Consider the following 27174-nt stretch of genomic DNA (forward strand, 5'->3'; position numbering starts at 1 on the left):
TGTTGTTCTGTGTCACTATGCTGCCCTTCTCATACCTTTGCAGCTACCTCCCTCAATAGACCGCCATTGACAAGGAGATCCAACAGTGGATCAGCTGTGCCACCTTAGCCTTATACAAACTACCACAACATTTATTCTACAAAGAAGGAAGCCTTCTACAAACTACCATGTACAAACACCTAACACTCCAAAAGCCTGTCCACCAGTTTAAGTGTTACACCATCCTGGGCAACTGCGCGGTCAATTCCAGCCCCACATGCCCCAGAGTCATAACACAAGTGAATTAACCAATAACCTTTATAAAATATACCCAAAATCTTTGGCCCTTGGCTGTCCAATAATTACAGTCACCAGGTTTGTAAGTTTAAACACAATTACTGTTTATTTATAACAAGAATAAATATGGGATATGCAGTAAATAGTTAATTAATGACAAGCTAATACATGACTCCCCCTTTAACTGCCCTACCCTCTACCTATACACACAAGACAGACAAACACAGAGGGGTGGAAGGGGGTAAAATAATAAGGATTAGGGTCAAAAGATAAGAGTCCTTGCTTCAAATTGTGAGTCTTTTGGTGCACTTCCCTCACACTATGAGTGTGGATTAAAGTCTCTGGTCTACAGCTGGTAATTATCTTCTTTGCAGTTCAGCAGTATATCTTACTCGCAGCTTTTCCAGGAGAGGCCTCTGGCTTCACATCAGCCTGTTCTGCAGAGAGAGTTATTAGATTCTGACCGTGGCCTGCTGGTGAGAATTAACTGGATATTTCTGGAGTGAGTTGCTTAGATTCCACCAGAATCCAACCTGCAAAATGAAAAGTGAAATGAAACACAAGCCTTGTGACTCTGGAAAAACACCTCAGTAGGGATCAGATCCAATCACTGTGTGTTACCAAGCAGAGCAAAGCCTTTTTGGCCAATTCATTGGCCGTCAGCCAAATCGGTCAAACCAAGTCATCACTGTTGTCAGCCGGTCTGTAATCACCAAGGTAAACCGGCACAGTCCTTTCTGGACTCTTCTGTTTAAATTAAAGGCACAGGCCACTTTCCTTAAACATGCCCACTAACCATCCATAAATCAAAGGTGCAACAGCAAACTAAAAGAAAGGGGAAATCAGGGAATAAACAGAACGACCAGGAAGGACTCTTACATACCTCCTTCCCCCCCCACCTTTTACTCATTGGTTGCTGGTGACGAACAGGTTGAATAGCCTCCATGCGTTGTTCTGAACGCAGGATGGCATATTTTATCTACGCTAGTTTGAGAAACTCTGCTAGATCGGACAGCCAGTCATGGGGCGAGAATCTGCCTTTTTATTTCTTAAAATCTTTTAGAGTACCCAATTCATTTTTCCAATTAAGGGGGAATTTTGCGTGGCCAATCCACCTACGCTGCACATCCTTGGGTTGTGGGGGCAAAACCCATGCAAACACAGGGAGAATGTGCAAACTCCACACGTACAGTGACCCAGAGCCGGGATCGAACCTGGGACCTCAGCGCCGTGAGGCTGCAGTGCTAACCACTGCGCCACCGTGCTGCCGAATCTGCCATTTTAGTCACATGAAGACCTACGGCAGAAATCCGCAACTCTGGGTAGATGTCATCATCGAATCAAGGGACAGGTGATGACAATCCTTCGTGTGGCCCCAGAATTGAATGAAATACACTCGCTGAGGCCTAACCAGAGATGAAAATGAAAATCGCTTATTGTCACAAGTAGGCTTCAAGTGAGGTCACTGTGAAAAGCACCTAGTCGCCACATTCCGGCGCCTGTTCGGGGAGGCTGTTACGGGAATTTTACCGTGCTGCTGCCCTGACTCAGTATGCTTTCAAAGCCAGCGATTTAGCCCAGTGCTAAACAGCCACTGATAAGAATTTAAATCACTTGTCACAAGTCGGCTTCAATGAAGTTACTGTGAAAAGCCCCTAGTCGCCACATTCCGGCACCTGTTCAGGGAGGCTGGTATGGGAATTGAACCGTGCTGCTGGCCTGCTTGGTCTGCTTTAAAAGCCAGCGATTTAGCCCAGTGTGCTAAACCAGCCCCTAGATCCATAAAGAGTTAGCCTAAACTTTGTTGCTTTTCTACTTTCTGCCTCTACTCATAAAGTGCAGGATCCTATACATTTTCTAAAACAGCCTGATCAATTTGTCCCATTTTAACTTTAATTTCTCTTTTTGCTCTGTTTGTCTACTATAAATGCACCTATTGCATTTCTTAACCTTTTCATTCTCTATTTTGTCTGTCAACTCTCTCCCTCGATCTAATTTTTTTCTCACTTTATTTTGCATTTGACATTGAGTTCCATATTCCGATACATTTTGCTTTAGGCTCTGTGTGGCTCACAAACGTTCTCTCCCAGTAACCTCTGTGTGCCTTCTGCTTCCTGTGGACAGCAGGCTTCACTTTCAAACATGGTGTGCGCCTTTCTCACTGAAAGCTTCTGTTTATCAATCCTTTCCAGGCCACAATCCACAGCATGATCAAGGATGTTAATGTTTCCCGATTGGCCTGAATGAGGCACGGCTAATTCTTAACTGGCTCAGGAGTGCGTGGTCAATCTGTGATTGATCTAGGCAGGCGTGGTCAGTTTCTAACCGGTTTCCCGAGGATGATGGCCTTCTCTTGATAGCATTTCCCAGAGTCCTCTGACAGGCCATCCAAGGAGTCAGTGACTTGTGGGACCATCCGTCTCATTAAAGTTTGTTCTTGTCACCTCCTGCACAGATCAAAGGATGTTTTATGGTTTGCCTGTTTGTTTAGGATAGAAAAAGTATGCCATCTGATCCTTATGAATAGTGCCTTGAGATCATTGTCTTGTGACTTGCTTAATTGGTGTAGGCACATCATGAAATCAAATTGTGATTAGTGACTGCTTTCGAGGCTCTGTCCTTTATAGGTGTTGGGGCTTGGACTGATTTAGAACAAAGAATAAGAGGGTGGCACGTGGCACAGTGGTTAGCACTGCAGCCTACGCCGCTGAGGACCCGGGTTCGAATCCTGGCCCCGGGTAACTGTCCGTGTGGAGTTTGTACATTCTCCCCGTGTCTGCGTGGGTCTCACCCCCACAACCCAAAGATGTGCAGGGTAGACGGATTGGCCACGCTAAATTGCCCCTTAATTGGAAAAAATAATTGAGTACTCTAAATTTATTTTTAACAGAGGATAAGGTGGTAAAGGTGTTGACAATTTAAAACTCTGTACATCTAATAAAGAATACTACAAGACTACTACAATACTTGTGGAGGGCGGTTCAGCTCAGTGGCTAGACAGCTGATTTGGCCAGAACAAGGCCAGCAGCGTGGGTTCAATTCCCATACCGGATGAGGTTATTCATGAAGGCTTGCCTCTCAACCTTGTCCCTCGCCTGAGGTGCAGTGATCAACGGGTCAAATCACCAGTCATCTCTCCCGACTCAAAAGGAGCAGCACAGTGGTTTGCACTTTTGCCTCACAGTGCCAAGGACCCGGGTTCAATCCCAGCCTTGTGTGTGGAGTTTGCACATTCTCCCCGTGTCTGCGTGGGTCTCACCCCCACAACCCAGAGATGTGCAGGGTAGGTGGATTGGTTACACTACATTGCCCCTTAATTGGGAAAAAAATAATTGGGTACATGTGACATTCTTTTTATTAATATAAATTTCGAGTACCCAATTCATTTTTTCCAATTAAGGGGCAATTAAAGTTTAACTTTAATACAAAGTTTAAAAAAAAAACTTTTTAAAAAGTGTCCCAAGGCCGGGATTGGAACCCGGGTCCTCAGCGCCGCAGTCCCAGTGCTAATCACTGCGCCACATGCTGCCCAACTCTAACACAAAGTTAAAGGTAATTATTTCTTCTTGAGCCAAACTAATATAAAGATCATCTGTTGTTACACTTCCCTCTCTTGCACCCATAAATTCCTGCTAGCCTTCCCTTTACTGATAACAAATGCGAACTGCCCTTTCAATCTTGAAGGCGTTACCTGTGCTTAACTCATCCATAGTTAGTTTTATTCTGTACAAAATTGGTTAGCACTGCTGCATCACAATGCCAGAGACACGGTTCTATTTCGGCCTTGGGTAACTGTGTGGAGTTTGCGTTTTCTCCCTGTGCCTGCGTGGGTTTTCTCCGGATGCTCTGATTTACTCCTACATCCAAAAATGTGCAGATTAGGTGGATTGGCCGTGCTAAATTACCCCTTAGTGTGTAGTGGTGTGCAGATTAGGTTAAGAGATAATGAGATAGGGTGAGGGAGTGGGCCTAAGTAGGATGCTCTTTCAGAGGATCGGAGCAGACTTGATGGGCCGAATGGGCTCCTTCTGCACTGTCGTGATTCTATGACTGTATTCTATGAAAATCCCAAAATGCAACGTCCTGTCAAGTGAAACTGAGAATAGGCACATGGTGCTAAAACTGAAATACACTACAAGGTTAATCAGAATCATACAATAGTATGTTAATTGATTATTACACTAAACTGAAACCATTTATGTGACATCAATTTACTGACAGCTCCAAGGCCTTGACATCTTCCTAAGTACCTGGTGCCCAAAATACTTCATCTGAGTCCTAGAACTATTATCGTAGTCAATGAGGAGCCCCGAAAAGGAGAGTCAAAAATAGTTTATTTCCTACTCATTATAGGGAATACAGCAACTAAGCAATTGTCCAAATCCCAGCTGGGACCAACACAGTCCAAATCCCAGCCGGGACCATCCTGAGTTGCCGGCTCTTTCCTGGGCCCGCTTTTCTCTCGGGGAATTAACAAGCCCCCCTGTTGGGCCTCGGCCCCCTCAGCGGGGGGAGCTCATACTCCACGGGCCCCAAGGGGAGATCAATCAGGTTGTCCCCGTGGGTCTCTTTGGGGTTATAACCTCAGCCCCCCTCACCCCCAAAGTCCGTCAGTCTTTCTGTTGTAGAGAGTGGGGGAGGTTGTCTTCGCCGTGTTGCCCACGGTTGCGCCGCGAGCAGTTGAGGGGCTGGGTTGGGGGCGTATAGCGTGTCGGGGAACATCGTTTCTGCGTCAACCGTCTGGGGGCACCGTCGGCGACCTTTCACTGTCATCTGAAAACTCAGATGTCTGAGTCTCCATGTGGGATTCTGAGCCCTCCAATTCACTCACCTCAGTGCCGGGGCCCCCAGGGGGATGTCCCCAGCCCCCTTGTTCGTGTCGGCGGGGCTGGAAGACGGTGCCTCCGGTGGGGTTTGTCCTAACACTGGCTCCCTGCTCCGGAGGCGATCCACACCGTCCGTTCTCATGTTTTTATTGAGTAAGATATGGGTCCAGTCTGTTTCACCACAGCCCCTGGGGTCCACCGGCTCCGTCTCCGAAGTTTTGGATGTATTCTGAATCCCCCGGTCAGAAACTTCTGATCTGTGTCTGTCGGTCTGGCTACTGCCTCTGAAGGTTGGGCCTCAGGGTCTACGTGTATCTTGACGGCCATTTTTAGCTCCTGAAGCTGGTCATCTCTATAAAGGCCATAGATGAATGGTCCATCCACGTCTACGCTACCACCAAGAAAGCACAACAGCGCCTATACTTCCTCAGGAAACTAAGGAAATTCGGCATGTCCACATTAACCCTTACCAATTGTTACAGATGCACCATAGAAAGCATCCTATCGGGCTGCATCACAGCCTGGTATGGCAACTGCTCGGCCCAGGACTGCAAGAAACTTCAGAGTCGTGAACATCGCCCAGTCCATCACATGAACCTGCCTCCCATCCATTGACTCCATCTACACCTCCCGCTGCCTGGGGAAAGCGGGCAGCATAATCAAAGATCCCTCCCACCCGGCTTACTCACTCTTCCAACTTCTTCCATCGGGCAAGAGATACAGAAGTCTGAGAACACGCACGAACAGACTCAAAAACAGCTTCTTCCCCACTGTCACCAGACTCCTAAATGACCCTCTTATGGACTGACCTCATGAACACTACACCCTGTATGCTTCATCCGATGCCAGTGCTTATGTAGTTACATTGTATATCTTGTGTTGCCCTATTATATATTTTCTTTTCTTCCCATGTACTTAATGTTGTTGAGCTGCTCGCAGAAAAATACTTTTCACTCTACCTCGGTACACATGACAATAAACAAATCCAATCCAATCCAAGCTCTCGGAGGTGCTGGATTGAGTCTCTGGTTGGAAAAAGTGGTCCAGTACCCAGGCTCATTCCTGCTGGGTTGCCATGTTGTTTACACTGCATACAAGGCAATCTTGTAGCACCTTGGGGAGGGATGGCCCATAGTCATAGTGTTCTGCCAGTTTGTGTAAAAGTTCCGTAACATTCGCCCCCTGGGGTTCTCTTGGTTGTGTTAAATCGGTATCGTTGGACAATGACTGCCGACTTGGGGTGATTTGCCACGAGTGCCACTAATTCCTCAAAAGTCTTGGAGTCTGGGGCCGCAGGGTAGGTTAGGCTCTTAATGACGCTGAAAGTGAGGTCTCACAGGAGGTCAAAAGAATCAAAATCTGGCAATCTCCCCAGTTTTTGAAACAGTGCAAACCTTACTCCTTGCGTTGAGAAGCAGCCGTGGTCTGAGCAGCGCCGTCTGTTGTTCCATTTTATCCTCATCGCCAATACTGTAGTCAACGAGGAGTCTCTAACAGGAGAGTCAAAAATTGTTTATTTCCTACTCACGCTGGGAAATACAATATCAAAGTAACAGTCCAAATCCCAGACGGGACCATCTTGAGGTGCCAGCTCCTTCCCGGGCTTGCTTTTATCTCGGGGAATTAACAAGCCTGCTGTTGGGCCTTCACCCTCAGCGCGGGAGGTCGGACTCCACGAGCCCCACGGAGATCAATCGGGCCGTCCCTGTGGGTCTTGTGGGGGGTCATAAAACTATTGATTTAAAAAGCTTTTGCAAAAACTTCCTTGTTTTTGTATTTGTTTTGAATATCCAATTCATGTTAAATTTTAGAGGTAATTTTTAGTTCTGAGAACATTATTATTGTGAAGGTAAGGTAACTAAAATTAGAGATTTACATTTTACACGGGGGACCCCTATCCATCGCGGGTACATCAATACCCCCCAGTTGCCTATAGACAGCAGTCTGTAAGGCTGCCCTGGATAATAGAGATATCCAGAATGCCTAAAAGAAAACGGCAGTTCAGAAGGTTATCCCTGTTGGGTTAACAGAATCTGAATAGAAGAGGTAGAGTAGAAGGTGGGCTTACTTAGCAGGAGAGGTGATGTCTACACTGCTTGCAAAGAAGTGGAATCCAGAGAGATGTATTGTGTTGGGAGTTAGAGCTAAATTAGTTCAAAAGCATCCAGTTAACCCTGAAAGGATACATTGTCATGGAGCTTAAGAAGATTCTCTGGTTTCAATTTATCTGAATGTTCTACAGCAGGGGAAGCGCTTGAATACCAAAGTGGTGCTGATTTAGCAGGATCCAAGCAGCTGGGCTCAGAAATGCCCTGGAAGCGGGACTTCCGGTGTCGGGGATGTGCTGAGCGGACGAACGAAAGATGGCTGGCTCTCTTTCTGGAAATTTGAAATTAGGAATTTATAGTCCAAAAAAAGACCGCTGAATCCAGAAAGAAAAATCCAACACAACCAGAAAAGCCTTGGAATCCACTTGTTGTAGCTGAGAGTTGCAGTTTGGATCTTGTGAAGCCCTCGGAGCTGTTTGGGGCAGTTAGGATAAGTTATAGAATCATAGAATTTACAGTGCAGAAGGAGGCCATTTGGCCAATCTACCTAACCTGCACAGCTTTGGATTGTGGGAGGAAACCCACGCAGACACAGGGCGAAAGTGCAAACTCCACATAGACAGTCACCCAAGGCAGGAATTGAACCTGGAACCCTGGAGCTGTGAAGCAGTACTGCTAACCACCATGCCACCGTGCTGGGAGCTAAGAGGATGGGTGAAGGTTGCTGTTTCTGTGTTAGAGATGTTTGAACTGAGAAGTAGCCCTGGAAGGCATTTAGTGCAGCCAGGAGACAGGAGTTTGAAAAAACCAGGGCAGTGCCAGCTTAATAAAGCTAGCGGTCTGCAAAAGTGCTGGAATTCTGCTGGTAATTAGAGGAAGGGGTGCAGTTCTCTCTCTGAATTTCATGGAACGCAGTCCGAGGAGAAGAGATTGAACCATGAGGAGGCGAGCTGTTTTTGAGGTAGCCCGAATCAGAGCAGCTTTTGAGGGAATGCAGAGGCTGTGAAGAAAGGAAATCCCTCGTGGGAGACAGAACTTTAACAAAATTTGTGATCCTCTGTGATCACTGATGGCTGTGAGAAACCTGTAGGCTCTGTCTTGGTCGCTTCTGCCATTTAATCTGTAGTGTGGCGTGTTCGGCCACAGACTGCCTGTTAATCCATATTTACCACACGCTAGTATTGAATGTTGGACTATGATAGAAATCTAGTTCTAACATATTCGTTTATAAGGAAGAAATGCTTCAGAATCAAAATGGATTTTTAAAAGTGACTTAGGCTCAAAATGGCTTCACTAAGGTCACACAGTTCAAACAGTCAGGCAGTGAAAACTGCTGAGTACCATGAGAATGATCAGATTAAAAGTCCAGACACACACATTCGTTACATATTTGTTACTATATGCATCTAGGAGCTGGTTTAGCACAGGGCTAAATAGCTGGCTTTTAAAGCAGACCATGGCAGGCCAGCAGCGCGGGTTCAATTCCTGTACCAGCCTCCCCGAACAGGCACCGGAATGTGGCGACTAGGGGCTTTTCACAGTAACTTCATTTGAAGCCTACTTGTGACAATAAGCAATTTTCATTTCATTTTCATTTTCATCTGGGCAAAGAACATAGAACATTACAGCGCAGTACAGAACCTTTGGCCCTCGATGTTGCGCCGACCTGTGAAACCACTCTAAAGCCCATCTACACTATTCCCTTATCGTCCATATGTCTAACCAATGACCATTTCAATGCCCTTAGTGTTGGCGAGTCCACTACTGTTGCAGGCAGGGCATTCCACGCCCTTACTACTCTCTGAGTAAAGAACCTACCTCTGGCATCTGTCTTATATCTATCTCCCCTCAATTTAAAGCTATGTCCCCTCGTGCTAGACATCACCATCCGAGGAAAAAGGCTCTCACTGTCCACCCTATCCAATCCTCTGATCATCTTGTATGCCTCAATTAAGTCACCTCTTAACCTTCTTCTCACTAATGAAAACAGCCTCAAGTCCCTCAGCCTTTCCTCATAAGATCTTCCCTCCATACCAGGCAACATTCTGCTAAATCTCCTCTGCACCCTTTCCAATGCTTCCGCATCCTTCCTATAATGCGGCGACCAGAATTGCACGCAATACTCCAAATGCGGCCGCACCAGAGTTTTGTACAGCTGCAACATGACTTCATGGCTCCGAAACTCAATCCCTCTACCAATAAAAGCGAACACACTATACGCCTTCTTAACAACCCTCTCAACCTGGGTGGCAACTTTCAGGGATCTATGTACATGGACACCGAGATCTCTCTGCTCATCCACACTGCCAAGAATCTTACCATTAGCCCAGTACTCTGTCTTCCTGTTATTCCTTCCAAAATGAACCACCTCACACTTTTCTGCATTAAACTCCATTTGCTATCTCTCAGCCCAGCGCTGCAGCTTATCTATGTCCCTCTGTAACTTGTAACATCCTTCTGCACTGTCCACAACTCCACCGACTTTAGTGTCATCTACAAATGTACTCACCCATCCTTCTACGCCCTCCTCCAGGTCATTTATAAAAATGACAAACAGCAGTGGCCCCAAAACAGATCCTTGTGGTACACCACTCGTAACTGGACTCCAGTCTGAACATTTCCCATCAACCACCACCCCTTGTCTTCTTCCAGCTAGCCAATTTCTGATCCAAACTGCTACATCACCCTGAATCCCATGCCTCCGTATTTTCTGCAGTAGCCTACCGTGGGGAACCTTATCAAACGCTTTACTGAAATCCATTTACACCACATCAACTGCTTTACCCTCATCCAACTGTTTGGTCACCTTCTCAAAGAACTCAATAAGGTTTGTGAGGCACGACCTACCCTTCACAAAACCGTGTTGACTATCTCTAATCAAATTATTCCTTTCCAGATGATTATACATCCTATCTCTTATAAACCTTTCCAAGATTTTGCCCACAACAGAAGTAAGGCTCACTGGTCTATAGTTACCTGGGTTGTCTCTACTCCCCTTCTTGAACAAGGGGACAACATTTGCTATCCTCCAGTCTTCTGGCACTATTCCTGTAGACAAAGATGACTTAAAGATCAAAGCCAAAGGCTCAGCAATCTCCTCCCTAGCTTCCCAGAGAATCCTAGGATAAATCCCATCTGGCCAGGGGACTTATCTATTTTCACACTTTCCAGAATTGCTAACACCTCCTCCTTATGAACCTCAAGCCCTTCTAGTCTAGTAGCCTGAATCTCAGTATTCTCCTCGACAACATTGTCTTTTTCCTGTGTGAATACTGACGAAAAATATTCATTTAGCACCTCTCCTATCTCCTCGGACACCAAGCACAACTTCCCATTACTGTCCTTGACTGGCCCTACTCTTACCCTAGTCATTCGTTTATTCCTGACATATCTATAGAAAGCTTTAGGGTTATCCTTGATCCTACCTGCCAAAGACTTCTCATGTCCCCTCCTGGCTCTTCTTAGCTCTCTCTTTAGGTCCTTCCTAGCTAACTAGTAACTCTCGAGCACCCTAACTGAACCTTCATATCTCATCTTTACATAAGCCTCCTTCTTCCTCTTGACAAGTGTTTTGACTGCTTTAGTAAACCACGGTTCCCATGCTCGACCACTTCCTCCCTGCTTGACAGGTACATACTTATCAAGGCTCCTAGTTCAGTGTCATGACAACTGATAAAGAGTGTTGGGAATAAAATGATGCAGTCAACCCGTTCTAAAAATTTGATAGACAGTAATTTCTGTCGAATAAAATGAACTATAATTATTAAGACCCAATCACAGACAGAAAGGGACAGAACATTAGCAATAGCAAATACGTTAAAAATAGGTGCCATTTATGAGCAAATTATTCTGGAATCATCTTTATTTCCTGTCTTTAACTATTTCCTGCACTTTGCTCTGAAAGCTATTTTGTTTATTTTCAACTTCTCTGTATCGTGTATTTTAACTTGAAGAAAATATCAAGAGCTGTAATTTGTATTGAATTTAACTCAGTCATCTATCTATACTTGCTTGGACAAAATGAACTTTTAAAAACTCTGTATTTGCAAGCAAACTGACTTGATAAGAGACATCTGCAAAAACTGACTGAATAAAGATTGGATTTACTTCACGCATGAAGCTCTGTATTAAATTTCTGTCGAGTAATACATATAGTGCGGTGACACATAAGATATATTGACCAAAGTACAGATCTATCAGGCTATATGATAGGATATGATCGGTGACTTTGTTTAAAACCATGGGATCTTATCACTTTATTTTCTCAGTATGTACATGGGCTTTAAAACATCGTCTATTATAAACAAAAGGTTACGGGTCCCCAATCGGAGGATAAATTATCTAATACTCTATTAAAGGTTGGGTTCTTGTAGCACAATGGGGAGCGCCCGCATGCCCTCGGTTCAAGTCCCACTCCAGGCCAAGGCATTGAATTAATAAACTCTGGAATATGAAGCTGGGCTCAGTAATGGTGACCAGGATAACTATCATCAATTGGTTGTACAACTCCACCTGGTTCACTAATTCTCTCTAGGGACGGAAATCTGCCTTCCTTACCCGGCCTGGCCTCCAGGGATTTGATTGACTCTCAGTTCAGGGACAATCAGTGATGGCCAACAATGGCCGCCCTGGTCCCCGCGCCGCGCACACTCCGCCCTCCAGCCCCGCCCCCTGACACAGTTCCGCCCCCTTGCCCAACCCCGTGCCCTGGTCCAACCAGCCCCGACCCCCCAACCAACCAGCCCCGCCCCCCCCAACCAACCAGCCCCGCCCACTGGGCCAGTGTGACCCGGTCTCCATGGTGACCACGCCGGCCGCCGGGCGGGCCGGCTCTGACCCGGAAACTGTTTGCCCCGCTCGGGGTCCTCGCTTCCGGCCGCCGGAGGAGGGGAAGATGCCGGCGGAGGGCAAACGCTGGGAGACTTTAGAGGCGCTGCGCAACTCAGAGAAGGGGCGGCTGCCGTACGACGCGAGCTGGCTGGAGGAGGGAGAGGTGAGTGAAGCTAATCGGCGGGAGGGCGCCCGGATCAACACCCCCTTTCCCCCGGCTTCAGCCCCACCCTAAACCTTCCCCCCCCCGCCTCTGCCCCCCCACCCCTTTCCCCCGTCTCTGCCCCCCCACCCCTTTCCCCCGGCCTCTGCCCCCCCACCCCTTTCCCCCGGCCTCTGCCCCCCCACCCCTTTCCCCCGGCCTCTGCCCCCCCACCCCTTTCCCCCGGCCTCTGCCCCCCCCCTTTCCCCCGGCCTCTGCCCCCCCCTTTCCCCCCGGCCTCTGCCCCCCCACCCCTTTCCCCCGGCCTCTGCCCCCCCCTTTCCCCCGGCCTCTGCCCCCCCCTTTCCCCCGGCCTCTGCCCCCCCTTTCCCCCGGCCTCTGCCCCCCCCTTTCCCCCCGGCCTCTGCCCCCCCACCCCTTTCCCCCGGCCTCTGCCCCCCCCTTTCCCCCGGCCTCTGCCCCCCCCTTTCCCCCGGCCTCTGCCCCCCCACTTTCCCCCGGCCTCTGCCCCCCCCCCTTTCCCCCGGCCTCTGCCCCCCCCTTTCCCCCGGCCTCTGCCCCCCCTTTCCCCCGGCCTCTGCCCCCCCCTTTCCCCCGGCCTCTGCCCCCCCCTTTCCCCCGGCCTCTGCCCCCCCCTTTCCCCCGGCCTCTGCCCCCCCTTTCCCCCGGCCTCTGCCCCCCCTTTCCCCCGGCCTCTGCCCCCCCCTTTCCCCCGGCCTCTGCCCCCCCTTTCCCCCGGCCTCTGCCCCCCCTTTCCCCCGGCCTCTGCCCCCCCCTTTCCCCCGGCCTCTGCCCCCCCCTTTCCCCCGGCCTCTGCCCCCCCCTTTTCCCCCGGCCTCTGCCCCCCCCCTTTCCCCCGGCCTCTGCCCCCCCCTTTCCCCCGGCCTCTGCCCCCCCCCTTTCCCCCCCGGCCTCTGCCCCCCCCTTTCCCCCCCGGCCTCTGCCCCCCCCTTTCCCCCCGGCCTCTGCCCCCCCCGGCCTCTGCCCCCCCCCTTTCCCCCCGGCCTCTGCCCCCCCTTTCCCCCCGGCCTCTGCCCCCCCCTTTCCCCCCGGCCTCTGCCCCCCCCTTTCCCCCCGGCCTCTGCCCCCCCCTTTCCCCCCGGCCTCTGCCCCCCCCTTTCCCCCCGGCCTCTGCCCCCCCCTTTCCCCCCGGCCTCTGCCCCCCCCTTTCCCCCCGGCCTCTGCCCCCCCCCCTTTCCCCCCGGCCTCTGCCCCCCCTCTTTCCCCCCGGCCTCTGCCCCCCCCCTTCCCCCCCGGCCTCTGCCCCCCCCTTCCCCCCGGCCTCTGCCCCCCCTTCCCCCCGGCCTCTGCCCCCCCTTCCCCCCGGCCTCTGCCCCCCCTTCCCCCCGGCCTCTGCCCCCCCTTCCCCCCGGCCTCTGCCCCCCCTTCCCCCCGGCCTCTGCCCCCCCTTCCCCCCGGCCTCTGTCCCCCCCCTTTCCCCCCGGCCTCTGCCCCCCCTCTTTCCCCCCCAGCCTCTGCTCCCCCCGGCCTCTGCCCCCCCCCTTTCCCCCCGGCCTCTGCCCCCCCCCTTTCCCCCCGGCCTCTGCCCCCCCCTTTCCCCCCGGCCTCTGCCCCCCCCTTTCCCCCCGGCCTCTGCCCCCCCCTTTCCCCCCGGCCTCTGCCCCCCCCTTTCCCCCCGGCCTCTGCCCCCCCCTTTCCCCCCGGCCTCTGCCCCCCCCTTTCCCCCCGGCCTCTTCCCCCCCCCTTTCCCGCCGGCCTCTTCCCCCCCCCTTTCCCGCCGGCCTCTGCCCCCCCCCCTTACCCCCCGGCCTCTGCCCCCCCCTTACCCCCCGGCCTCTGCCCCCCCTTTCCCCCCGGCCTCTGCCCCCCCTTTCCCCCCGGCCTCTCTCCCCCCCCCCCGGCCTCTGCCCCCCCCTTTCCCCCCGGCCTCTGCCCCCCCCCTTTCCCCCCGGCCTCTGCCCCCCCCCCTTCCCCCCGGCCTCTGCCCCCCCTCTTTCCCCCCCGGCCTCTGCCCCCCCTCTTTCCCCCCCGGCCTCTGCCCCCCCCCTTTCCCCCCGGCCTCTGCCCCCCCCTTTCCCCCCGGACTCTGCCCCCCCCTTTCCCCCCGGCCTCTGCCCCCCCCTTTCCCCCGGCCTCTGCCCCCCCTCTTTCCCCCCGGCCTCTGCCCCCCCCTTTCCCCCCGGCCTCTGCCCCCCCCCTTTCCCCCCGGCCTCTGCCCCCCCTTTCCCCCCCGGCCTCTGCCCCCCCTTTCCCCCCCGGCCTCTGCCCCCCCCCTTACCCCCCGGCCTCTGCCCCCCCCTTACCCCCCGGCCTCTGCCCCCCCCTTACCCCCCGGCCTCTGCCCCCCCCTTTCCCCCCGGCCTCTCTCCCCCCCCGGCCTCTGCCCCCCCCCTTTCCCCCTCGGCCTCTGCCCCCCCCTTTCCCCCCGGCCTTTCCCCCCGGCCTCTGCCCCCCCCCTTTCCCCCCGGCCTCTGCCCCCCCCTTTCCCCCCGGCCTCTGCCCCCCCCTTTCCCCCCGGCCTCTGCCCCCCCCTTTCCCCCCGGCCTCTGCCCCCCCCTTTCCCCCCGGCCTCTGCCCCCCTTTCCCCCCGGCCTCTGCCCCCCTTTCCCCCCGGCCTCTGCCCCCCTTTCCCCCCGGCCTCTGCCCCCCTTTCCCCCCGGCCTCTGCCCCCCCTTTCCCCCCGGCCTCTGCCCCCCCCTTTCCCCCCGGCCTCTGCCCCCCCCTTTCCCCCCGGCCTCTGCCCCCCCCTTTCCCCCCGGCCTCTGCCCCCCCCTTTCCCCCCGGCCTCTGCCCCCCCCTTTCCCCCCGGCCTCTGCCCCCCCCCCCTTTCCCCCCGGCCTCTGCCCCCCCCCTTTCCCCCCGGCCTCTGCCCCCCCTTTCCCCCCGGCCTCTGCCCCCCCCTTTCCCCCCGGCCTCTGCCCCCCCCTTTCCCCCCGGCCTCTGCCCCCCCTTTCCCCCCGGCCTCTGCCCCCCCCTTCCCCCCCGGCCTCTGCCCCCCCCTTTCCCCCCGGCCTCTGCCCCCCCCCATTCCCCCCGGCCTCTGCCCCCCCCCTTTCCCCCCCGGACTCTGCCCCCCCCCTTTCCCCCCGGCCTCTGCCCCTCCCTTTCCCCCCGGCCTCTGCCCCCCCCTTTCCCCCCGGCCTCTGCCCCCCCTTTCCCCCCGGCCTCTGCCCCCCCCTTTCCCCCCGGCCACTGCCCCCCCCTTTCCCCCCGGCCTCTGCCCCCCCCCTTTCCCCCGGCCTCTGCCCCCCCCCTTACCCCCGGCCTCTGCCCCCCCCTTTCCCCCGGCCTCTGCCCCCCCCTTTCCCCCGGCCTCTGCCCCCCCCCTTTCCTCCGGCCTCTGCCCCCCCCTTTCCCCCGGCCTCTGCCCCCCCCTTTCCCCCGGCCTCTGCCCCCCCCTTTCCCCCGGCCTCTGCCCCCCCCCTTTCCCCCGGCCTCTGCCCCCCCCTTTCCCCCGGCCTCTGCCCCCCCTTTCCCCCGGCCTCTGCCCCCCCCTTCCCCCGGCCTCTGCCCCCCCCTTCCCCCGGCCTCTGCCCCCCCCTTTCCCCCGGCCTCTGCCCCCCCTTTCCCCCGGCCTCTGCCCCCCCCTTTCCCCCGGCCTCTGCCCCCCCCCTTTCCCCCGGCCTCTGCCCCCCCCCTTTCCCCCGGCCTCTGCCCCCCCCCTTTCCCCCGGCCTCTGCCCCCCCCTTTCCCCCGGCCTCTGCCCCCCCCCTTTCCCCCGGCCTCTGCCCCCCCGCTTTCCCCCGGCCTCTGCCCCCCCGCTTTCCCCCGGCCTCTGCCCCCCCCCTTTCCCCCGGCCTCTGCCCCCCCCTTCCCCCCGGCCTCTGCCCCCCCCCCTTTCCCCCGGCCTCTGCCCCCCCCTTTCCCCCGGCCTCTGCCCCCCCTTTCCCCCGGCCTCTGCCCCCCCCTTTCCCCCGGCCTCTGCCCCCCCCCTTTCCCCCGTCCTCTGCCCCCCCTTTCCCCCGTCCTCTGCCCCCCCTTTCCCCCTCCTCTGCCCCCCCCTTTCCCCCGTCCTCTGCCCCCCTCCCTTTCTCCCGTCCTCTGCCCCCCCCTTTCCCCCAGCCTCTGCCCCCCCCCTTTCCCCCGGCCTCTGCCCCCCCTTCCCTGGCCTTTGACCCCCCCCCTTTCCCCGGCCTCTGATCCCCTTTTCCGACTGCCCACCTACCTTCCCTGGCCTCTGCTCCCCCCCCCCCCCCTCTTGCTTCCCATACCATATTTATGTCAAGAACCTTAAATTTTGCTTCACTTTATTCTCTTTCCTTTCAGGATGTTTTGGAGCAATGCAGACCCTCTCCAGAACTGTCTGTCAAATCGGCATGGGTACTGGACCACTTTTTCCAACCAGAGACTCAATCCAGCACCTCCGAGAGTTTAACACCAATAATCTATGGCCTTCGTAGAGATGACCAGCTGCAGGAGACGCCTGTTTTTCCTCTGGACCCAGGCACAGAAGAGGAAACGAATAATAATGTGCAGGTATTCACCTACTTGAATCCCTGTCATTGAGGTGTAGAAACCTGGGCTCACGACCAGTGGCAGTACCAGCTCCGTTGGTAACATAACTGCTTTGAATCAAAAAGATTCTGGGTTCAAATCGCACTCTGGGATTTGAGCAAAAAATCATGTCTGACACTCCGGTGCAGCACTGAGGGACCATGGAGGCGCACTCGTGGATCAGAGGCCCCCAGCTGTATGCCCTTTGGGCAGCATGGTGTCCTGACACAGCTGCCAACCTGGCACCTTGGCAGTGCTAGCCAGGCCACCCTGGCAGTGCCACCTGTGTGCCAGTCTGACACTGCCAAGGTGCCCAGGTGGCACTGTCATCTGACGGGGGCACTGCTAATGTGTGATTGGGTCGGGATTGCAGGTCGATGGGCAGCACGGTAGCAGGGTCCCAGGTTCGATTCCCAGCTGGGTCACTGTATGTGCGGTGTCTGCACATTCTCCCCGTGTCTGCGTGGGTTTCCTCCGGGTGCTCCGGTTTCCTCCCACAGTCCAAAGATTTGTGGATAAGATGGATTGACCATTAAAAATATCCCTTAGTGGAGGATTTCAGAGCTGGTACCAGTTGGGAATTAGGAGGGTGGGAGATTTATTTATAGATGGGACTTTTGCGAGCTTGGGAGCATTGGAGGAAAAGTATAAGTTGCCCCGGGGAAATTTCTTGAGATATATGCAGGTGAGGGCGTTTACTAGACAACAGGTGAGGGAATTTCCGTTGCTCCCGACACGGGATACAGGACAGGGTGCTTTCAGAGGTGTGGGTTGGAGAGGGCAAGGTGTCAGAGATTTACCGAGAGATGAGGGAAGAGGGGGAGGAGTCGGTGGGCGAACTAAAAGGAAAGTGGGAAGAAGAACTAGGGGAGGAGATAGAGGAGGGTATGTGGGCTGATGCCCTAAGCAGGGTAAATTCCTCTTCCTCATGCGCCAGGCTTAGCCTGATTCAATTTAAGGTGCTACATAGAGCACACATAACGGGAGCAAGATTGAGCAGGTTCTTTGGAGTGGAGGACAAATGTGGGAGGTGTGGCGGGAGCCCGGCAAACCACGCACATATGTTTTGGGCGTGCCCGGCACTGGAAGGGTATTGGAAGGGAGTGACGGGAGTGATTTCGCAGGTGGTGAAGGCCCGGGTCAAACCAGGCTGGGGGTTAGCTCTATTTGGAGTTGCGGAAGAGCCAGGAGTGCAGGAGGCGAAAGAGGCCGACGTTGTGGCCTTTGCGTCCCTAGTAGCCCGGCGCAGGATCCTACTCATGTGGAAGGAGGCGAAACCCCCCGGACTGGAGGCCTGGGTAAATGATATGGCGGGGTTCATTAAACTGGAGCAGATAAAGTTTGCCCTGAGAGGATCGGCTCAAGGGTTCACCAGGCGGTGGCAGCCATTTCTCGACTACCTAGGGGAACGTTAGAGGGAAGACAGATGACCAGCAGCAGCAACCCAGGAGGAGTGGGGGGGGGGGGGGTTAGTTTAGTTTAGGTCAAAGATAAAGGTTTTGTTACTTGTGTATTGTTAAAAATTTCTGTATTGTTATTGTTGCATTTGCTTTGTAAGAGGGGAAAAATTGTTGTTTGGGAAAAAAATTTCAATAAAACATATTAAAAAAAAAATATATATATCCCTTAGTGACCAAAGAATGTTAAGTGGGGGTTACTGGGTTCTGGGGATAGGGTAGATACGTGGGCTTCAGTAGGGTGCTCTTTGTAAGGGCCGGTGCAGACTCGATGGACCGAATGGCCTCCTTCTGCACTGTAAATTCTATGATGATGTGTTAAACCAAGCTTCAATCTTCCTGCTTGAGTGGAAAAATCCTACTGTGCAGGTTTGTGGAATAAAGGGGGCAGTAGATATGGAAATGGAGAGTGGTGGTTAATGAATGTTTATTCATTAAGGTTCATAGGAAGCTTTGGAGTGGATTGCCCCAGGGGCCAGTCTTAGGACCCCGACCCCTGATATAAATGATGTAGACCTTGGTGTACAGTGCACAATTTTAAAGTTTGAACATGTTCTGAAACTTTGTGGTATTGTGAACAGTGAGGAGTATCATGTAGAATGTCAAAAGGACAGGGATTGGTGGAATGGGCAGACAAGTGGCAAGTGAAGTTTTAATGCAAAGAAATAGGAAGAATGTGGAAAGACAGCACAAAGTGAAGGGTATAATTTCTAAACTGGGTACAGGAGCAGATGGACGTGGGTGTATATGTACATAAGTTATTGATGTTGCAGGACAAGTTGAGAGTGGTTAATGAAGTAGACGGTGTTGTAGATTTTATTAATAGGGACAGGGAGTACAAAAGCAACTAAATAAGGGATTAAGCTTAGTAGATATAGCAAATCAATGTGTAGTATCAGGGCAGGAAAGCAATATAGTAATGTAGGAAATAAGGATCAGAGAATGGCAAAAGGGACAGAAAAAAACCTATACACCAATGTCATGACTAGATGTCACAAAGATAATAAAAGGGCAAAACTAAAGGCTTTGTATCTGAATGCACTTGGCGAGTGTCTTGGTGTCATGGTCACCCCTGTCAAGCCCCTCGGGATATTTTGCCACATTAAAGATGTTGTATAAATGAAGGCAGTTGTTTTGATCTGCTTTATAAACTTTTTATTCCTGCAGGAGGTAGTGCAAGAGTTAAATCCGGAACACACACTCTTGTTGCTTTCACCTGAAGCCACCCAGATTGAAGGCTACGTTAGAAAGTATGAGGAAGTCCACAGAACCAAGGGCCAGGTAAGAAGCTGAAAACAAAATATTAAGCGTTTTAACATGGTGGTGGTTTGAAAGAATGTCATTTAATTTTCTGTTCGCACTGAGAACGCTACCAGTACACAAACATTCTATTCTTGCAGGCATTTTGTGACCTCTATGAGCAGCAGGCAAAGAATTAGGAGCAGAAATAGGCCACACAGCTTCCCCAGCTTGCTTTGCTATTCATTGGGATCATTGCTGATCTTGCCTCAACTCCACTTTTCCACCATATCCCTGGAGTTTTGTTTATTCATTTGTGGGATGTGGGCTTCGTTGGATGGCCCAGCATTTGTTGCCCATCCCTAATTGCTCTTGAACTGAGTGGCTCACCAGGCCATTTCAGAGGACATTTAAGAGTCAACCACATTGATTTATTGTCACATGTACCAAAGTACAGTGAAAAGCATTTTTCTGTGGAACATACACAGTAGACAAAAGAATAACCGACAAAGTACATCAACAAATAGTGATTGGTTACAGTGCGGAACAATATGCATTTAGCAACTAGTTGATCATCTGATGCCTTTTGTTGGAGAGAATTACAGAATGTTTACAGCACCGAAGAAGTTCATCTAGCTCGGTGGTTGGCATGTTGTGTCTGCTGACACGAGGGAGCAATTCGCCTAGAGCCCTACTTCTCCCCATAGCCCTTTTATGTTCTTCCATTTCTCAAATTTCTCTCACCCTTTGAGTGTAGATGGGCTTGCTAATTGTGCTGCTGAAAGGTCTGACTCTAATCCTTAGACTGTCACCCAATCCTAGACTGCCCCAACTGGCAGAAATAGTTTGAAAATAGGCCATTTGATTCAACTATTGTCAGTGTTTATGGCTTTACTTGAGCAGATGTGAAAATAAAGTCACTTAATTTGAAGTTTGTTAAAGCTAGTTTTTGACCGTAGTCAGGTATGATGTCCTCTCTTTCCCTACCCAAAATATCAGGCAGGTGATTGAATTACGTTAACTGATAATATTCCAGGGAACTCTGAGAGATTCCTTTTTAAAATGCTTAAAAGACTCATTCAAACCATGTGGGACAGGCGAAGAACCTTGAGCTATCTGTGCCCTCCTCAAAACCATATGAAAAGCAATTTAATATGCAAAACTGCAATATTTTCCAGAATGTCAGCATCACTACCGAGGCCAGCATTTTATTATTCTTTATTGTTCTTCCCTGTGTTAAGGTGGCAGTGAGCTGCCGCAATTAATATTCACACCGCACCAGTGGCAGGCATCTCCTTTTGGCATTCAAAAGCATTACCACTACTGTATTCTCCCGTTACCAACATCCTGAGCAGAAACTGAAACGGACCAGCCATACAAATACTGTGGTTGCAAGGGCAGTTCAGAGGCTGAGAATTCTGCAGCAAGTAACCCACCTCCTGGCTTTCCAAAACCTGTCCACGATCTACAAGGCACAAGGTGATGGAATGCTATCCACTTGCCTGGGTGAGTGCAGCTCCAACAATGTTCAAGCTCAATGCCATCCAGGACAAAGCTGTCCGCTTGATTGACACCCCATCCACCAGCTTCAACATTCAATCCCTCCAGCACTGTCGCCCAGCGACAGCCTTGTGTGCCATCTGCACTGCAGCAACTCACCAGGGCTCATTCGACAGCACCTTTCAAACCCACAACCTCTACCATGTAGAAGGACAAGGATAGCAGATGCATGGGAACATCACCACCTGAAAGTTCCTCTCCAAGCCACTCACCATCCTGGCTGGGAACTTTATCGCTGCTTCTTCACGGTTGTAGGATCAGAGTCCTGGAACTCCCTTCCTGACACCACGGTGGACATAGCTACAACGCAGGGACTGCAGAGGTAAGAAGGTGGTGATGAGCCACTTTCTCGAGGACAGTTGGCGATGGACAACAAATGCTGGTCCAGCAAGCGATACCCGTATCCCACAAATGGATAAAAATGGTGATGTAGTCCCACGTCAGGATGGTTTGTGACTCGGGACAGTTCTTGCAGGTTGTCATTTCCCCATGCACCAGCTTTCATCCTTTTAGGTGGGAAAGGTGGTACGTTTAGAAGAAGCTGTCGAAGGATCCATGGCAAGTTGGTGCAGCTGCCGTGGTACCCACCGCTTTCCTTAAGTGCTGGCAGTTATTTTCTCAGCTAATGTGACATTTACTGTAACAATGGTACCTATGTCAAATACAACCACAGGATCAAATGAGACTGAATTGCTAATAACACAATTAAATTTAGTACCGTTACACAAGATTACCTTTCCCCTGCAATAAAAATCATCAAAGGATTGGCCAAAAAATAGACCCTGGACATTTGCTGACATCATTCAAAATTAAGATTAGAATATACGGCACTGAAAACCTGACCAACATTCACCCTTCAATTAACAATACTAAAAGCAAATGAATCAGCCATTGATCTTATTTTCACGTGGTTTGAGGAATCTTGCTGTGTTAATCTGGCTGTTGCATTTGTCTAAGTACCTCACATCAGTGACTGCACTCTGATGTTGAAGAACATTGTGAATTTCCAGGGATATGTCCAGGTGTTACATCAATGCAACTTCTTTCTGGCTTTCTCTCTAGGCTGAACTGAAGTATCGCCAGGAGCTGCAGCAGAAAGCTGTTCAAAGTTTTTCAAACACAGCGGTTGAACTATTGAAACGATTTGAAGAGTCCCTGGAGCTCCGGCAGCGTCAGGAATACGAGGAGATGCGTGACATGATGGAGAAAGGGTAGGAACTGTGAGAAAGCTGCAGGAATGGACATGGAGAGATTTCCATGTTTTATCTTGTGCTTTATAGTTAAATAGTAACACGGCCGCTAATAGCCACCCTCAATAATTGGTTATGGATGATGAGTGAGAGTAACTTTAATATATCCAGTACTAAAATATTTAGTCAGCTTCGGGCAGCATGGTAGCACAGTGGTTAGCAATGTTGCTTCACAGCGCCAGGGTCCCAGGTTTGATTTCCGGCTTGGGTCACTGTGCGGAGTCTGCACAGTCTCCCCGTGTCTGTGTGGGTTTCCTCTGGGTGCCCCGGTTTCCTCCCCCAAGTCCCAAAGGACGTGCTTGTTAGGTGAATTGGACATTTTGAATTCTCTGTATACCTGAGCAGGCGGCGGAATGTGGCGACTGGGGGATTTTCACAGTAACTTCATTGCAGTGTTAATGTAAGCCTATTTGTGACACTAAAGCTTATTATTATTTTCACTTCTACTGTTTTCTACATCAAAACCATGGCTACACTTCAAAGGTACTTAATTGGCTATGAAGTTTTAATGTAAAGTATTTTCGTGTGTCTTAAGTTGATGTAAAATGTCATAGAACTGCAAGTTTTGTTTTACGTCTGTGACTTGATATGATAAAAAGTATTGCGAGGAACACCATGTTTAAACTGAGTCTTAGGGCGGCACGGTGGCGCAGTGGTTAGTGCTGAGGTCCCAGGTTTGATCCCGGCCCTAAACCACTGTCCGTGTGGAGTTTGCACATTCTTCCCATGTTTGCGTGGGTTTCGCCCCCACAAACACACAGATGTGCAGGGGAGGTGGATTGGCCACCTAAATTACCCCTTAATTGGAAAAAAAGAATTTGGTATCTAAATTTTAGTCTGTTCTGTATACAAGATGAAAGATGTTGGGCGGCAGAGCAACAGTGGAGCAGAAATTGCAGTGATAAGTTCCTTCAGAAATGCTTTCACTCTTATACACTAATCAATTTGGCATTGAAGATACATTTGGCTTAGTCTCATTAGTATAGCAGATGGCCCCGAGTTCATTTTTCACATCTGAAGTCATAGATTTGCAATTTGTGCAAAAAAGAAAAATAAGTCTGAATAAATCAGTCAGAATTACTCTTCCAAGTTATTCCTCATCTGGTTGCTCAGTGATTTTCTAACTATTGCTAGTGGTGGAGTTATAGAATCATAATTCACCTCCTATCTTGCCAAAGCTTGTCCATCATAATCTTTATTATTGTCACAAGTCGGCTTACATTAACACTGCAATGAAGTTACTGTGAAAATCTCCTAGTCTCCACACTCCGGCTCCTGTTCGGGTACACAGAGGGAGAATTCAGAATGTCCAATTAACCTAACAAGCACGTCTTTCGGATGGGAGGAAACCAGAGCACCCGGAGGAAACCCACGCAGACACGGGGAGAACGTGCAGACTCCACACAGACAGTGACCCAAGCCGGGAATTGAACCCAGGTCCCTGGCGCTGTAAAGCAACAGTGCTAACCACTACAAGGGACAAATCAACAGTGTGATGGAGTACTCTCCACTTAACTGGATCAGTACAGCTCCGTCAGCACTCAAAAAGCTCTACACAACCTAGGACAAAGCCCGTTTGAGTGGCATCCATCTGCTTTAAACATTCACTTCCTCCACCACTGGATCGCAGTGGGTACCATCTATAAGATGCGCTGCAGCAACATGTGAGGGCTCCTTCAACAGAACCTATCTCTTTCACCTTGAAGGACAATGGGAGGAGGTATATAGGAGCACTGCCACCTGCAGGTTCCCCTCCAAGTCGCATGTCATCCTGACTCGGAAATATATCACTTTTTATTCACTGTCGCTGGGTGAAAATCCTGGAACTCCCTAGTGAACAGAACTGTGGTGTGCCCCTAACATAACCGATTGCAGCTGTTCAAGGTGGCTCCCCACCACCTTCTCGGATGGGCAATAAATGATGGCCTTGCCAGTGATACACATCCTGTGAATAAACAAGAGAAACGCACAGAGAAAGGCCATTCCACCCATTATACTTGTGTCGTGTCTCTGAACGATTTATGCAATTAATCTCTACTCCATAGCCCTGCAAACATTTCCTACTTTGAGTTGTACATAAATACAAGCCAAACCTGTAAACCCTTCACCTAGGGGAAGGTGATTAATGTGGAATGTGATATCTAAAACCTTTTACAGGTCACTCGAAGTTCAAGGACGTCAAGAAAAATTGAAGGAAGAGCACCGTCGCAGAGCTAAGGTACAGAGCAGTAAAATGTGAACACAGTCTATTGCAGTAAACTCTGTTTTTGTGGAAAATTACAAGGTTATTTGATAGATTTTGGACAGTGAGAAAGGAGCGTCTTTTTCGGAGAATGTTGTATGAGTAAATGAAAAGACCAGTTGGCCAATCATGCCTAAACGGAGTATCATGACCAGACATTTCTGTATTTAAATCCCCCACACCGCACCCTGGGCTAAACCCCCCCCCCCCTCTCTTTACTATTCTATCCATCAGTTTTCTTGCACATTTTCTAAGGGTGTTGACTGCTGGGGTATTGTTTGAGGCCCTGCTCAGCCTCCAATATCATATCCAAGTGGTCAGTTTCCATGGTAGAGTCTTTACAGAGCAAGGAAGCAGGCTGTCTGGTGACTGCAGGGGACAAACTCTATCTGTCCTTGCAAAGGCAACAAAGAGAGAGGAACATGAATCATAATCACTTGAGGAAAAATACTGGAAAATTATTGGGACTAAAAATTTCAATTAATCCGGATTTGACCGCCTACATGCTAGGATTTTAAAAGAGGTGATGCAGAGATAGTAGTTGCATTGGTTGGAATCTTCCAAAATTCCCTAGATTCTGGAAAGGTCCCAGCAGATTGGAAAACTGAAGTTGTAACAACTCTGTTTCAAAAAAGGAGGGAGACACAAAATCAAACAATCGGCCAGTTAGCTTAATATCTGTCATTGAAAAAATGTTTGAGCAGGTAGTAGCAGGCCATTTTGTTTGGTTTTATGAGCTCTTTGAGGACTAGCAAGCAGGGTGGATAGACTGGCACCAGCAGATGTGTATTTTGATTTTCAAAAGGCTCTTGATAAGGTGCCACAAAAAGGTTACTGCACAAGATAAGAAATGAAGGTGTTGGGCGTGTTATATTAACATGGACAGAGGATTGGCTAACCATTAGGAAACTAGTCTGAATGAATGGGTATTTTCTAGGTTGGCAAACTAACTAGTGGAGTGCCATAGGAATTAGTTCTGATGTATAAGAATGATTTGGATGAAGGGACCAACTTGTAGCCAAATTTGCTGTTGTACAAAAATAGGCAGGAAAGCCAGTTGTGAGGAGAGTACAAGTCTGCAAAGGGTTTAGGTTAACTGAGTGGGGAAACATTTGGCAGATGGGGGTATATTGCAGGAAGATGTAAAATTGTGCATGTTGGCAGGAAGAATGGAAAAGCAGAATATTGTTTAATTGAAGAGAGATTGCAGATACTGGTACAGGGGGATCTGGATGTCCTTGTACATGAATCACAAGTTTAGCATGTCGGTACGGTAGGTTTAGGAAGGGGAATGGAGTATAGAGTCGGAAAATCTTTCTACAACTGTGTTGGTAATTGGTAAGGCTGTATCTGGAGTACTGCGTATAATATTGGTCTCTTTATGCAACGAAGAATATACTTACACTGGAAACTGTTCAGGGAAAGTTCACCCAACTGATCCTTGTTACAAAGGAGTTGTCTTATGAGGAAAGGTTGAGCAGGTCGGGCCAATGCTCATTGCAGTTTAGAACAATGAAACGTGAGCTTATTGAAACAAGTAAGATTCTGAGGGGGCTTAACATGGTAGAAACAGGATGTTTCACCTCTCTTTGGTGGTGGGAGGAGATCTAGAACATGGGGAGCATGGTTTAAAAGTAAGGGGTGTCTCATTTAAGACTGATGGAGAGGAATTATATTCTGAACATTGTTGGCCTTTGGAATTCTCTTCAACAGAGGGCATTGGTCATCGAATGTATTCAAGGCTGAATTAGTGTTATGGGCCAGGGCTTAGAAACTCTAAAGTGTATTATGAAGTTCACCCGACCTACAACCTTTATGTTGAATTTGGCTAGGATGAGCACAAAAGCCTTCACTGCAGACTTCCTAGACACTTCAATCAAAACAAGGTTTATTCTAAGAATGTAGTTAACATACATATATATAAACACAGCAAGAATCTTTATCAATTACAAGTATAAAGACACAACACAGCTACAGTAATCTATGTATAACACTTTATAGTATCCAATTTTTTTTTTCCAATTAGGGGGCAATTTAGCGTGGCCAATCCATCTGTCCTGCACATCTTTGGGTTGTGGGAGTGAAACCCACGCAGACATGGTGAGAATGTGCAAACTCCACACCGACAGTGACCCAGGGCCGGTATTCGAACCCGGGTCCTCAGCGCCGCAGTACCAGTGCTAGCCACGGCGCCACATGCCGCCCTTATGTATATTATGGGTGGCACGGTAGCACAGTGATTAGCACTGTTGCTTCACAGTGCCAGGGTCCCAGGTTCGATTCCCCGCTGGGTCACTGTCTGTGCGGAGTGTGCACGTTCTCCCCGTGTCTGCGTGAGTTTCCTCCGGGTGCTCTGGTTTCCTCCCACAGTCCAAAGATGTGCAGGTTGGGTGGATTGGCCACGCTAAATTGCCTTTAGGCAAAATGTTAGATGGGGTAGGAGGGATGGCAGAGGTTATTGGGTTACGGGGGTAGGGTGCAAGTGAGAGCTTAAGTGGGTCAGTGCACACTCGATGGGCCGAATGGCCTCCTTCTGCACTGTTATGTTCTATAACACTTAATGAATTTCCCCTTAGCTGTTCCAATTCAGTAACAAAATCCAATAAACCAAAGCCCCTTTTCAAGGGCCTGGCACAGCACACTGTGTTCTCACTTGAATGGGACTGGTCCTTTTCCTGAAATTCTGATCCGGATCCAGCCAGCAGAGTCAAACTCCTTCCAGAAAACAACTATATCTTTAAAGTTACCAAGGCAGTTAGCCACACCCAATGGTTTTTTTACTGGAACATCTTTTAAAATGAAAACAGAGAAAAACGCTTCTTCTTCTA

At 50.7% G+C, this 27174-nt stretch overlaps 1 protein-coding gene and 1 long non-coding RNA gene across 3 annotated transcripts in view; one reads left to right on the forward strand and one right to left on the reverse strand.

The window, feature by feature from the left end:
• Positions 1-355: 355 nt before the first annotated feature.
• On the reverse strand, positions 356-11807 carry LOC140399312 (uncharacterized). Of its 2 annotated transcripts, XR_011937676.1 has the most exons (4): positions 11708-11800; positions 7365-7481; positions 6497-6592; positions 356-809 (listed from the first exon to the last, which is right to left on the reverse strand). It is a non-coding gene; the product is annotated as an uncharacterized lncRNA (long non-coding RNA). The 2 variants fall into 2 exon arrangements; XR_011937677.1 differs by lacking the exons at positions 6497-6592; positions 7365-7481 and having other exon boundaries at positions 11708-11807.
• A 178-nt stretch (positions 11808-11985) lies between these two features.
• Positions 11986-27174, forward strand: part of gle1 (GLE1 RNA export mediator) — a 59867-nt gene continuing 44678 nt past the window's right edge. The window contains exons 1-5 of the mRNA XM_072488825.1: positions 11986-12143; positions 16371-16580; positions 19223-19336; positions 21917-22065; positions 24262-24322. Coding sequence (XP_072344926.1) covers positions 12045-12143; positions 16371-16580; positions 19223-19336; positions 21917-22065; positions 24262-24322 — 633 coding nt within the window. The 5' untranslated portion in view covers positions 11986-12044. The remainder of the gene's footprint in view (positions 12144-16370; positions 16581-19222; positions 19337-21916; positions 22066-24261; positions 24323-27174) is intronic.

The sequence above is a fragment of the Scyliorhinus torazame genome, chromosome 22, assembly GCF_047496885.1.
Source record: "Scyliorhinus torazame isolate Kashiwa2021f chromosome 22, sScyTor2.1, whole genome shotgun sequence".
NCBI lineage: Eukaryota > Metazoa > Chordata > Chondrichthyes > Carcharhiniformes > Scyliorhinidae > Scyliorhinus > Scyliorhinus torazame.